The 12,683-nt window shown below is 41.5% G+C and overlaps 1 protein-coding gene across 1 annotated transcript in view; it reads right to left on the bottom strand.

Moving 5' to 3' along the window:
* Positions 1-258: 258 nt before the first annotated feature.
* Positions 259-12,683, bottom strand: part of ARHGAP6 (Rho GTPase activating protein 6) — a 304,050-nt gene continuing 291,625 nt past the window's right edge. Inside the window, exons 11-13 of the mRNA XM_030933948.1 lie at positions 6,473-6,741; positions 4,746-4,826; positions 259-2,263 (exon numbers count right to left, since the gene is read on the bottom strand). Coding sequence (XP_030789808.1) covers positions 1,581-2,263; positions 4,746-4,826; positions 6,473-6,741 — 1,033 coding nt within the window. The 3' untranslated portion in view covers positions 259-1,580. The remainder of the gene's footprint in view (positions 2,264-4,745; positions 4,827-6,472; positions 6,742-12,683) is intronic.

The following is a 12,683-nucleotide window of genomic DNA, read 5'->3' on the forward strand; positions in this document are numbered from 1 at the left end:
TCCTGTAGAAAACCACCTCTTCAACAGTTGAGGAAATTAGCCTTTACTTGCAACAAATTATTATACATTTCTAAATGCTTTGGTGTCACAGAGTTGATGTCCCAAATCCATCTGATATTTTTAAACCAGCTTTTTTGCTATATATGTATATGCACAGAATTGCCATGATTTATTACACTTGGATCTGTGGATAGTGAAATATATGTCTGAAATGTGATGCAAATTCATTCAAGAGATTTAAAGCCAGGAAACAAAGTCTTTGCTTAACTTTTTATTCATCATGGCACAAGATAGAACCTTAAGAAACAGCACTGGAAATTTCATCACCAACATGAAAATTAAGAGTAGCATGTTTTATTTAAAAAAAAAAAAAAATCTTTTTTTATGATACACTGTCCCTTCAGAAGTGAAAAAAAATTGCATAAAATACTGAAGCGTATCGCCATCTGCTGGTCAAAAATAGTTATGCACTTGAAAAACTTCAAACTACTAAAGTACGGTAGAACATTTTACAATACATATAAAATTACGAAAGAAAACATTTCCTCAGCCTTTGGCACAATGTAAGTACAAAGCTGTAGGCTTTCTACCAAATGTGATTTAGGTTTTAAAGAATTGCATGTAATTTGGCAAATACTGATTATGGGGCAAAGGGAAAAACATGTTCTATAGTTTGAATATTCTATGTAGATTCTTAAACACTTTATAGTGGGATTCCAGTTTGTAGTTTTTAAAAATACATAAAAATTATACATTATAAATATATATTATATATGGCCTATATAAAACTGAATTTGATGTAATGTGGGACGGACAACTTCTTAATTTCTTTGTGAGGCACTGCCTTTTTCTTGTTTGGTTAACTGAATCCTTTCTAAACAAGTTCTAAAAATATATTTCATAATCTATCAGATTTAGCATTTTCCTGAAAACGTATTCAATATCAAAAACCATTCAGTGAGTTTTCTTTTTGTATCTGACTCCTATATAAAAATATGGCTTCTCATATTGTTTCATCTTGTTAGTATTTTCATTAGGTATTGACGTAAGGGTTATCCCCAGTTATAAAGCTATGGCAAAAGCACAGAAACCTGCTTGTGCATATTCTAGAACATTCTATAGAATCTCATTGTTTAGTATATCTCATTGCTTAATGTAAGTGAAGTGTTTTTTTTTAATTGTTCCTTTTGTTTTCTCTTTGTGAATATATCATATATGATTATACATAATCTGTTACAGAATATACAATAGTCAAAACTGAAGACACATAAATACTGTTAGGCTATACCAAAGCAAGAGTTGTATCTTATATTATAGAGCCAAAAGGGACGTTTTTAGATTGGACATTGCCATCTGGTTTGGGTTCTGTTTGTTTTCCTAAGGCTGGCTACGCAATGGAACCTTATTCTCAATGGCGGGGGCGTGAGTGCTCTACCTCTGTAGGTGAACTGGATTTCTCTTGTGTCGCTTTTGAGAAGCGTGAAAGAAGAACACTAAATGTGCCAGTGGCCACCACCCACGGTCCACCCTGGGCTGGAGGGCGGGGGGCGTGGGGCATGGGGTCTTGGCTGGGCACAGGCTCAGACCAGCGTCTCCGGCAGGGCATCGGGGTTGTCGGCGGACAGGAGCTCCCAGATCTGCCAGCGCTCTCTCTGCCAGTCGAGCCAGCCAGCGTCCCCCAGGCGCGGACTGTCCTGCTCACCTGCTGGCAGGGAGTTGGCGCTGCTCAGTTTTTTCTGCGTGACCTGCTGCTCTCGCTCGGCTGCTTGGCCTCCCTGGTCCGTGGCTGTCCCCACGCCTTCCGGGGGCCCCTGGATCCGGGCCGCCACCGTCCCCGCCGCCGCGGGTTTCCCCGGGCCCGGGTATGGAGGTGGGGGCCGCTTGTCATCCCTCCCGCTCCCACGGGGTCTTTGGCACTGAGGTGAGGCCCGGCTCTGCAGCCCGGCCACATCCAGCTCACTCTCGCTGAGGTCGTGGGCGCCGCTCAGGGTCAAGTACTGCTCCGATCCGGCCATGGGCCGCTCGGCTTTCCCTGCCACCTGGACATGGGGAGTGCTGCAGGCGCGCGACACCGCAGGGTGGGCCCTGCCCCTGCCCTCTGTCGCGGGGGCTGCGGGCTGAGTCCTCCGAGCCACCTGCGTGTCGCTGTCCAGCTCTGCGGGGCTCCCCTGCCACCGAGGCCAATTCGGGGACAGGTTCCCTTGAGAAAGGGAGCAAGGCCCCGCTCTTAGGGAGCTTCTTTCAAAAATGTCTCCAGAGGAACCTGGAAGTCAGAGAGAAAGCCCAATAAAGGCAGTCAGTTTGTAGAATCCTTGTTGGGGATTCAAATCCTGTTATTTCCTTCCCATTTCTAAGACGTCCCCCCGGACTTCTAAAACTGAAACGGCACAGTATGCTCTTAGCTGCTGCTACCTGAAGAAAAGAACCCTCCCAGGAAAACAAAAAAATATGAATTGATTATCGGCTCAATTCATATGCCTAGACTCTAACAGGTTAGCTGAGACGTCAGACTAGATTAATAATTGGCTTGCCACCAATTTGTGTTTCAGGAAAGGGCCCCTCTACATGGCTGGGAAAACTTCAGAATCCAGAAGGGGAAAGAAGCATTCCCTTCTTGTTCAATGCAATCTGTAATCCAGGAGAGATACAAATTATAATGTTTTCATGTTTCTATTGCATCAATGAAGTTACTTGAATCTCAAGTACCCCATTCCATGCCAGAAGGGAGGCCAGCCACTATGCATATTCTCCTACCATCAATGCAGGAAAGGCTGACTTGGTGATCACCCAGTCGTTCCCCTTTACTTCCTACATAGCATTTTCCAGCCTTTCTGGCAGTTAGGAGGGCCACAGAAATGAGGTCTGGGCAACAAGTGTGGACAGATGTGATGTGAGCCATTTCTAGGCCTGAACTAAAAATAAAATAAAATTAAATTAAAAATTAAAAATTAAAAAGAAAAACCCTAAACAAATGCCTTCCAACTGATCTTTGCTTTCCCCCTTCCCTTAACTACCAGCCCAGCATGAAGACTCCCTAGGTTCTGAAACTCTTGGAAGACTCCTGGGGCTCTGAGGATGGTGGAGTCACTGGATATGTAGAGCCTAGGCTGGGCCCCTTAGTAACTATGTGGAAGACAGCACTCCCTCCCCTCACACATTCCCACCCCTCCTCACCCCTCACAATCCACACTGTACTGGGACAGTGAGGGAGAAATCCAGTTGTAATAGGTTAAGCCACTGCCCCATTTCAGTGTTGTTACAGCAGGTAGCTTTCCCCAAAAGATACAACTTTCTTTAGGAAACTGAAAGGAAAGAAATAACAGTGCATTTTGTAAGGCAAAGGAGGAGTCCTTGGGGCATGTGTACCCAGACTACTATTTTCCTATGAATCTGCTCTGCCCCCCACTTCTTAAAAAGCAGACAAGGGACAAGAACAAGGCCATGTTGGGGGCAGGGGAGTTGGGGGATGTGAGTATTTACAAAGAAACAAATGATAGCTGAAACAGGTGACAGCTGACACTGGAAAAGGAAAATGCAGTAAGGCTCTTCACAGGATACAGTGAGATATAGTTAGAAAAGGAATCGGCACTAGATGGCATTAAATTTAAAAATGTACTATGCTTTTAAAATGTAAGATGGGAGATATTACAAAACAATGAGAAGGGGAATATAAATATAAAACAACCAAACAAATAATTTACACATTTTATACCATATATAACACGTATTCCAGATGGATTAAAAAAATTAAGGTTGAAACAATGAAATAACATTAAAAAGAAACACATACAGATGACTGACTATCCAATGCTGAACTAAAGATTAATTTTATGAAAGAATTCACAGAAAAGAGACAGTGATAAAATTAATGATGTAAAAAAAGAAAATGCAAGTGGTAAACAATATGGAAAAAGAGTTAACATCTTTATTATATAAAGAGTTCATAAGAATCAATTTAAAAAACACTAGCATACATAAATAGGAAATGATCAAAGTAACAATTCAATGGGTGGGGAGTTCAGCAAATTAACAGAAACACTGAAAAATACTGGTAAGAAAGGAATGCAAATCAAATCAATAAATGCAGTTTTGTTTTTCAAGTTAGCAAAAATGAAAAGCCACTAATTTGCAATACTGATGAGATTTGCACACAGCAGTGTAAAATCTCCTGCCATCCACAGTTTACAGAATGCAAGGTAGTGGGTCCCATACAGAATAGGTGGTGACTGTACCTCCAGATTCTTGGAAAGCCTTGTTATATTTGACCCACTTCCCTGTTTGGGATTTATAACCTTTGACTTGCTTTCCAAAATTTTGTGAATCTATTAATAATTTGAAAAATGAATTACATAAGAGGCTTCTGACAGTGTAACTTATTACAACAATAAGAAAAACCTTCAAATGACTTAGTATTGGTTTGTAAAATATGAATATGCACTCTGTGGAATATTCCTTGCCCTTAAAAAGGATAATGGAGAATAACTGGAAAATGGAAGTTAGAAAATAATACAAAGTTGCACAGACAGAATGATTGTAACTATAAAAACCTTTGCAAAGGAAATGGAAAATAAATATAGTCAAAGATTGGCATATCTGGGCGGAAAGCCTAAGGATTGTTTCATCCCCTCCCATTTTCAGCATTTCCCAAATAATGTTTGACAAGCATGTAATATAATGATAGTAAAGAAAACTTTAGAAAATAATTTTAAAAGTAAATGCAATAAAGTTTAAAATTAATACTTTACCTGTCATTCCTGGGTCTTTGGATCCGCTTTTTAATGTTGAATGCCAAGTTCCCCAGATATTGAAAGGCTCCTCTGACACATCTAGGGAAAAAGTGTATAAAAAGGTATATAACACAAAAGGAAAATTAAAAATCAATGAACATTTTAATAACATCTCTTCTGTGCAAAGTATTGTATTCAAGATCATGTTGCATACAAAACAATACAATTCAGATCCACGTTTCAGCATGTTCATTCTACTTGGGATTTACAAAAAGGCCCTTTGTATATCATGCTTGTGGCAGACAGAATAAGGGCCCCCCAAAGATATCTGTGCCATAATCCCACAAATCTACAAAGATGTTATTTTCAAAAAGGACTTTGCAGATTTGATTAAATTATGGTTCTTAAGATGGGGAGATTTTCCTGGATTATCTGGATGGGGCCAATATAATTGTAAGGGTCCTTATAAGAGAGGGGTAGGAGAGAAGATGCTGCTAGTGTGTTGGCTTAAAAGATGGAGGAAGGGGCCTCAATCCAAGGAATGCAGCAGCTTCTAGAAGCTAGAAAAGGCAAGAAAACGATTGTGCCCTAGGACATCCAGAAGGGAAAGAGGCCCTGTGGCCCCATTTTAGACTTCTCACCTCCGGAACCATAAAATAGTAAGTTTGCATGTTATAGGAAATGAATAGAAGGGTGATAGGTGGCAACAGCTTTATAGGCGCTAACCACATTAACACAGAACTAGAGGAACAATAGAGTTTCTGTACTTTGCTACTGGTATCATTGGATTTCTTCATGCATGCATTCACTCATAAATCCCCTTAACTTATCCATCAATATTTATGGAGTACGGCACTACATTAGGCTTTTTCACCATCTCATTTAATCCTCACTACAATCCCATGATGGGATTATAATTACGATTTATAGCAGCAGACGTCTACTGGGTGCCTCCACGTGTTCAGCAGTTCACATGCGTTATCTCACTTCATCCCTAGGAGGTTCCCAGGAGATCATTTTACAGACGATGCAACTAGCGTAAGGAGCAGGTAAGAAATGCACACAAGATTACACAGCAAGTATTATCGAGTGCGTATTACATTCGAAGTGCTGCGTTGAGGGCTTTACATGGATTAGTTCATTAAACTCAATGAATTAAATACTGTTATCATTCTGAGTTTTCATAGCAGGAGGAAATGGGACTCTGGGAAGCTCACTCACTCACTGGAGATCCTGCAGGTTGAAAGTGGCAGAGCAGGTTTGTGACTCCCAGTCTAGTGCTCTCTTGTCATTGGATACTAACACTATTTGGTTCTGGAAGGTTGTCTTCATACATAGTAGGTTCAGCTTGTTTTCTTTAGAAAAGTAACAGCAGTAATTGGGTGGCACCTCAGACTAGCAAATATGCAACCCAAATCCAGTATACATAAAGTTCCTAGGATGCTGGAGGGAAAAAGGATCAGCTGGGAATAGGAGTGGCTCCTCTGGGCATGTGTTTATTTCCCAGATATCTGAGAATTGGAGCGTGGCCTGCAGGGACCCTCCCAGCCAACGACTGGGCTCGCCACACCTTCCTCTTCCTAGTGTAGGCGTTCAGCAGGTACTCGGTAAATGTAGGTTGAATTACAGAAACATCAAATAAGGGAGAGACGAAGAGAAGGTCCGCAGAGCCCCACACCATGCCACATGCAACAAGAGGAGGGTCACTTGTTTTGGCCAGCGCCGGCTGGCCAGGCTCCAGTTACCTTTCCCAAGCCTTGGTCCAGGAGAACTTTCCCTTGACTTTGACGACGACAAGTGGCCCACCAGCATAAACTGCCCTGGCACTTTGTAAAGCTTCTCTGAGCCCCCCGGGGCTGCGTCCTCTTGCATAGCCAGCAGGGAGCGCTCAGACAGCACTGGGGAGTTGTTGTCATAAGGGGAGATGTCTCCGCTGGAGGCCTTGTTGGAGTCTGTAGATGAATGCCTCCCTCCCACGGAAAAGGAAACTTCCGACTGCAGCATGTCAGGGCTTCTGGCACAATGAGACAATTACAGGTGTGTGAGTTTGTTAACAAGTAGTGACCAGATTTAAACAATATGTCTGTTATACAAATGACGGGAGAAGTATGCATGGACAAGGGCTGAAACAAAAAGACCATTTTGAGCAATGTTCCAAGATATCTACATCCATGAGGTGAAAGGGTTTCAACGATATGACCAGCAGAGGGCAGTAAAACCCAACAGATATAACAGGAAAAGGCAATGATGGAGAAGTGAGAATGAAACCGACAAGGAGCCCTGCATTTGCCAATGGGCATCGCTAAGTGCCTCAGGGACTCATTCCTGCTTCCATTTTTAAGTGAAAGTCTGATGCTCACTATCTATTAGGTAAGGATACACTAGTAGATAACGCTTTCACCTTCCTCAATATCCTGCATTAAAAATAATTCAGATAAAACTATGATTGACACTTTGCTTGAAGTTCATTATGGCTTTATGGACAACTTTTCCTTCCCCCAAAAATACTTAGTGTAAGTAAATCCATCCTTCATGTGGTAAAGATGATGATGCCACCGGTGGGAATAAGTGTTTCATATATAAAGTGGTGACAAAAACAATATATGACCGTCACTAGACTCCATTTTGTTCAAATACATCTAAAATGATTGTACAAGGCACTAGTGCTTTTACAAACTGATATGATGTACTAATTAGTATACCATTATCATAGTCCTGTGTTCATGAGTTGTCACAGAAACAGAAATAACAGTGAAAATGTATGTGGAACAGAAAAATGAGAATTTGAGCAACATGAAAAGAGCATGGGAAGTCTTACCTGGAAACATCTTTATTTTCTACCCTCCTCAAAACTGGCCCTGACAACATCTTGAAGGGAAACAATCACAGATTGATTAAAAGTTCCAGAACCTACATCTTTTCCCCCTTACTTCACTTCTCTTTACTAGTCTTTGCTCTCTTTTGGCTTAATTTTTCAAAACAAATCCTTTTTATTTCTTAAAGAAGGTAAACACATGCCTGAACAACACTTTCCTAACCAAATGGTTTTGTGCATGCAAACTGGAGGAAGTGCATTCACAGGGATCTAGCCTCATCTGAGGTTTTCAGCAGGGGTTAATATCGAGGGGAAAAACATCCGAGCTTCTGTGATACTGCCACAGCCGTAACTGAGGCAACCACGGGCTTGAACCCTTTTGCTAAGGACATTTCCTACCGACATGGAATAAAGAAGCCCCTTTCTTGCCTCCTCTTTGCACTCATATCACATAATCTTATGGGAAGAAGTCAGAGGACTGCTATGAGGATGATTTTCCAGACCTTCAGGCCACCAATGAGTTTGAAGGAACAATAAAAGGAACTTACTATTTCTGCTGGAAGGTGGTGAGAAGGTGGCTATTTAACCACCCTATCTATTTAAAGGGGAAAAAATCTTCCTCATTCTAGCTGAGAAAACACAAAAGAAAACAAATAGAGACTTATCTGTTGTCATGGGCTATCACTGGTTAAAATTTATTATGAAAATGAGAAAAATTGCATGTGTTGAACTGGAAGCTAACATGGCTGTCAGCTCAGAATCAGTGTTCTATGTTAGATTAGGGCTAGAAATCTTATTACTGGGATACTTTCATTTGTTTTCCCTGTTTAGCTGCCATTTTTTCAGTCATTAATAAAAATGTCTTATGTCTACTTAGTAAGAATATAAGTCATATTTTTCTATCAATAAGAGTGAGTACATAAAGCCTTATTGTACGAGATGACTTAAAGAGTCAATTCATTAGCTAAACCAAAACAAAATCATTGCGACCAATGTTTTGTTTTATGTTTTGCCCCACTCATATTGGGAGGGAAGTTTTGGAACGGTCATATTTTAGCTCATAGAGAGCCCAATAATTCTCTCATGTCTTGCTCATCCGTGTTACAACCCATATAGAAGAGAATACATTCAACGAAGTGTTATAAGTTGAAGATTTAGCCAGGAGTTATGTGCATAAATATACTCGACGGAAGAAATGTCCCTTAAGTCTTGGTACTAGGGACATTTGGGTTTCTACTGATGAGTAGGTTATTTTTACCCTATGGAGCCATGAATCATGTAATAAATAATGTATTTCTGTCTCCAATGACTGCTAAGAGGCTCAGAGAATTAAGGCTCCAATTGAGTTGGTGTTTTTAAGCTTGGGGATGCCTTTGTGAGTTTTGCATCCCAACTTCATCTCATCGCTCTTTGTATCGTGTTCCTTTTCCCAACATTTCAAATTACTTATAGCATCTCTAATTAATTACTTACTATGACATTGTTTCACTTTATATATTTTTCAAGCTGCTTCAAAAAATTTTGGACAGATGTATAGGTAGGGGAAATTATACCTACATTAGTTGTTGGGGGTGGGGAGCTGGTGAAAAGGCAGTATGCCCCATGAGTGCATTTAGTTTGGTGAAAACAACACAAAATAAAACAAAGAAGATAATAACAATAGCAAAATTAAAGTTGCAACAGCATTTGTTCCTTTGTTTTAACATCTCTGATTGGATCTGATGAAGTAGAGGTGAGAGAGGAGGAGGCAGAGGGCCATTGTCCCTTGTCCCTTTCCTCTATTCTTTAGGTCTGCAAGATCTCATTGAGTGGTTGTGAAGTGTGCATCCCTGGGCAGCAGCATCTGTCTCACCTGGAAACTTTTTGGCAATGCCAATTCTACAGCTCCATTCTAGGCCTACTGAGAGGACTGGCTACATCATTTGTGGAGCCCAGTGCAAAATGAACATGTGAGGCCACCATGTTTAAAAAGCATTAAGCATTTCAAGATGGCTGCTTTCAGTAAACCAAACATGGGCTTCTTCTGAGTGTGGAGTCACAGCCCTGAAAGCCAGCTCTGACTATTAAAAGGGAAACTCAGGGTGGGGCCAGCAAATTGTTTAAAGAAGCCCTCCAGGTGATTCTGATGCACAGGGATGTTAGGGAACCTCTAATAACCAAACCTTATTTTCCTCTCTCAATCTGTAGATGTGACAGTGGGCTAAAGGTCTGTTAAGAGCCAAATCAGGAGGGAAACCAAAGATGGTAGCCAAAACTGCAGCATTGGCTGCCCTGGGAGTGAATGTGGTGGTCCTGACCTTGGGGTTACTGAGGCCACAGTTAGGGGAAGGAGGAAGAGTGTCCCCATCCTAGTCGATTCCTGAACCTCGTCTGTCTGCCTTAAGCAGGATCCAGACAACTGAATGTAGTATAGTCCCATTGTGGATCAGAACATGTTGAAGTGAAAGGGGGGGTAGGAAGGACGAGTGTAGTGTTCTCTGCTCTTCTGGTTCAGTCTCCTAAGTCGAGCCGGCAAAGTGACCACAGCTGGGCCCTCCATCAGGGAGGAAACAGTGGGGGTGACTGAAGCGAATCCCTGGAGGTAGAGGTAGATGAGGTGTCTCACGGTAGACACAGGTTCTGAACCTCCTTGGGATGGCTAGGGTCACAGCCAGGGACATAGACAGAGGGGGCATCCAATGAGAGATGATGTCTTCTTTTCAAAGTTTCCCCACCCCCGAGTGTATCCCAGCCATGGGAGGAGATACAGCGTGAATACACATGGCAAGCAGTTTGGGAAATATACTTATGTGAACTATCCCCTTGGCCTGTGAGGAGAGTAAAAGTTAATATTTATACAGAGTTAATTATGTGGCAGGCACTGTACTAAGCTACTGTTAACAACTCTTCTTTTTCCTGACCTGAGTCTGGGATTGAAAGAAACAAGGAGCTGACTGAATGCTGAATACCATGCTCTCTAGCAGCAGAGGCAGTTAGGGTTGGGATCCTTCTAGAATTTATTTGGTAAACAGTGTTCAACATTATTACAAATCAATAGTAAAATGCTCTTTCTTACTTAGAGTTAATGGCCTTTTAAAATGTTAAAAATATTTCTCTATCATTTTATTGTCTTAGCAGAGGTCAGGAAGTGGCAGCCAAATTTGCCTAAGAACCTATGACCAAGAATTATCTTCTCACATGAAAGCCCACCGATTAAAAAGAAAAATACTGTTTTATTCACTCCTCAGGACTCTCATAACAACATAGGCAGTTCATGGATTAAAAAATAAAGTAGTGTCATTCTATTGTTTTATATCTGTCAGAAGCAAATCCAGGATCAACACATGTACACATACACATATATACATACATACCCAACACACATATATACATAACACACACGCACATACATACACATATTCAGACATAAACACACACATACATATATATGCATAGACCTATGCACACATATACATATTCATACACAAACATGTATATACACACGCACATAAATATGACAGACATGTACACGTATACACAGAGACATATTACATATACACATACATGCAACAATATACACATGCATATATACATACATCCACTTAGGCAATGCAATTGGAAGTAAAGACACAGAACAGAGGGAGAGAGTAGGATTGCAGAGTGGAGGCTGGAGTCTGGAGAAATTTCCAGAGACTTGGAAGCAGAACTGTGAGGGCCTTTCAGAGCACATCTGTCCTGTAATGGGAGCTGGGCATCCAGTCATTGTGGACACCTTCATTACACACCTATACTTCCCGTGTCTGTCCATTTTCCATTTTCTACTTCTAAATCTTTCTATTCTATCCCAGTTTCTGAAACATTTCTAAGTTTATGGAAGCTATTGTAAAAGCAGCTTGTCAAATGTATAAATCAGGTAAAATCTATAAAGTTCTGTAAGATTTTCCATATAAAAATCACAAATCAAAAAACAAATTCTTGTAATCCAGAAATTCTGCAAGAAGACAGGGTGTGAATAAATCCAGGTGTAGTGTAGTGGAAATGTGGATGGTAAAAGTATATAGGAAAGGAAATTTCTCTGGCCCTGAAACCTAGAGATAAAAGTGAGAAAAGAAAGAAAAACCCCCTTCCAGGCTACAACTGTCAGAGAAGTGGTTGTCTGCCAGGACCAGGGTGCCTGATAAGAGTCACTGATCAGAGTAAATATTTCATGTAAATAGATACATGAGTATTTTAATGCCTTTATTTGGGACGCTGAACTGAAAACTGTCTTCTTAGTGTTGATTATCCTGGAGTCAAATCTGAGAGAAGACATTGTGGTTGCTTATCTCATTTTTCGGACATACCCAAAAGATGGTATGGTTTTCTAGATTTGACACTGAGTGTCCTGTGGAAAATCACTAAAACTCCTCCTCCTGGACTCATTTCTCCACCAGTGTTCAGAAATTAGAGTGCTGCCAATTGGAGCTGGTTTGTAGGAAGGTAATGCCCACTCAAGAAGCCCCCAGAGCTGACTCATAATGATGTGACATTTGATGGATTGAGGTTCAGAATGTTGGGTGGATGGGTTGCCAGTTGACAGGAGTTGGCATCCAAAAGTGCCTGATGGCTTCTCTTTCCAGTCTCAGAGCATCATGGATTGAAGTTGGGTGGACAGGTCACCAGTCTACATGGGTTTGCCTCCATGCACGGAGGGTTTCCCTGTTAGAGCCCCAAACCCCAGGACCATCTACAGCATGCATGGCCAATCTCAGCTAACCAGACAAGCAAGGATGGGCATGGAGAGCGAGTCACATTCTCACCCTTAGCTGGTCCCTCCAGGTCAGGGCGTAAACATGCTGGCAGGGTACTGTGGGCAGGCCTGCACTGCAGCCGGAAGCACAGAACTTGTTCTGGGGACAAATGGAAAACTCCGGTTCAATCACCGGATGGGGCCCGCCCAGCACCTTGCTGAGCTGCCCCAGCAAGAACTGTGGAGATTTCAAATGTGTGTTGGCTTCATCCTTGGCTTAATCATTTGACTGATAAGTTCCAGTCTGTTGGAACTGAAAGCATTGTGTCATCCATCTTGGATTGTATCAGTGGAACTGGGAAAGGAATCCACTGCTGGAGCAGCTTTGGAATCACGAAGAATGTGCACATTAATCACCATCAGTTCTACAAAG

This window comes from Rhinopithecus roxellana, chromosome 7 (assembly GCF_007565055.1).
Source record: "Rhinopithecus roxellana isolate Shanxi Qingling chromosome 7, ASM756505v1, whole genome shotgun sequence".
Lineage (NCBI taxonomy): Eukaryota > Metazoa > Chordata > Mammalia > Primates > Cercopithecidae > Rhinopithecus > Rhinopithecus roxellana.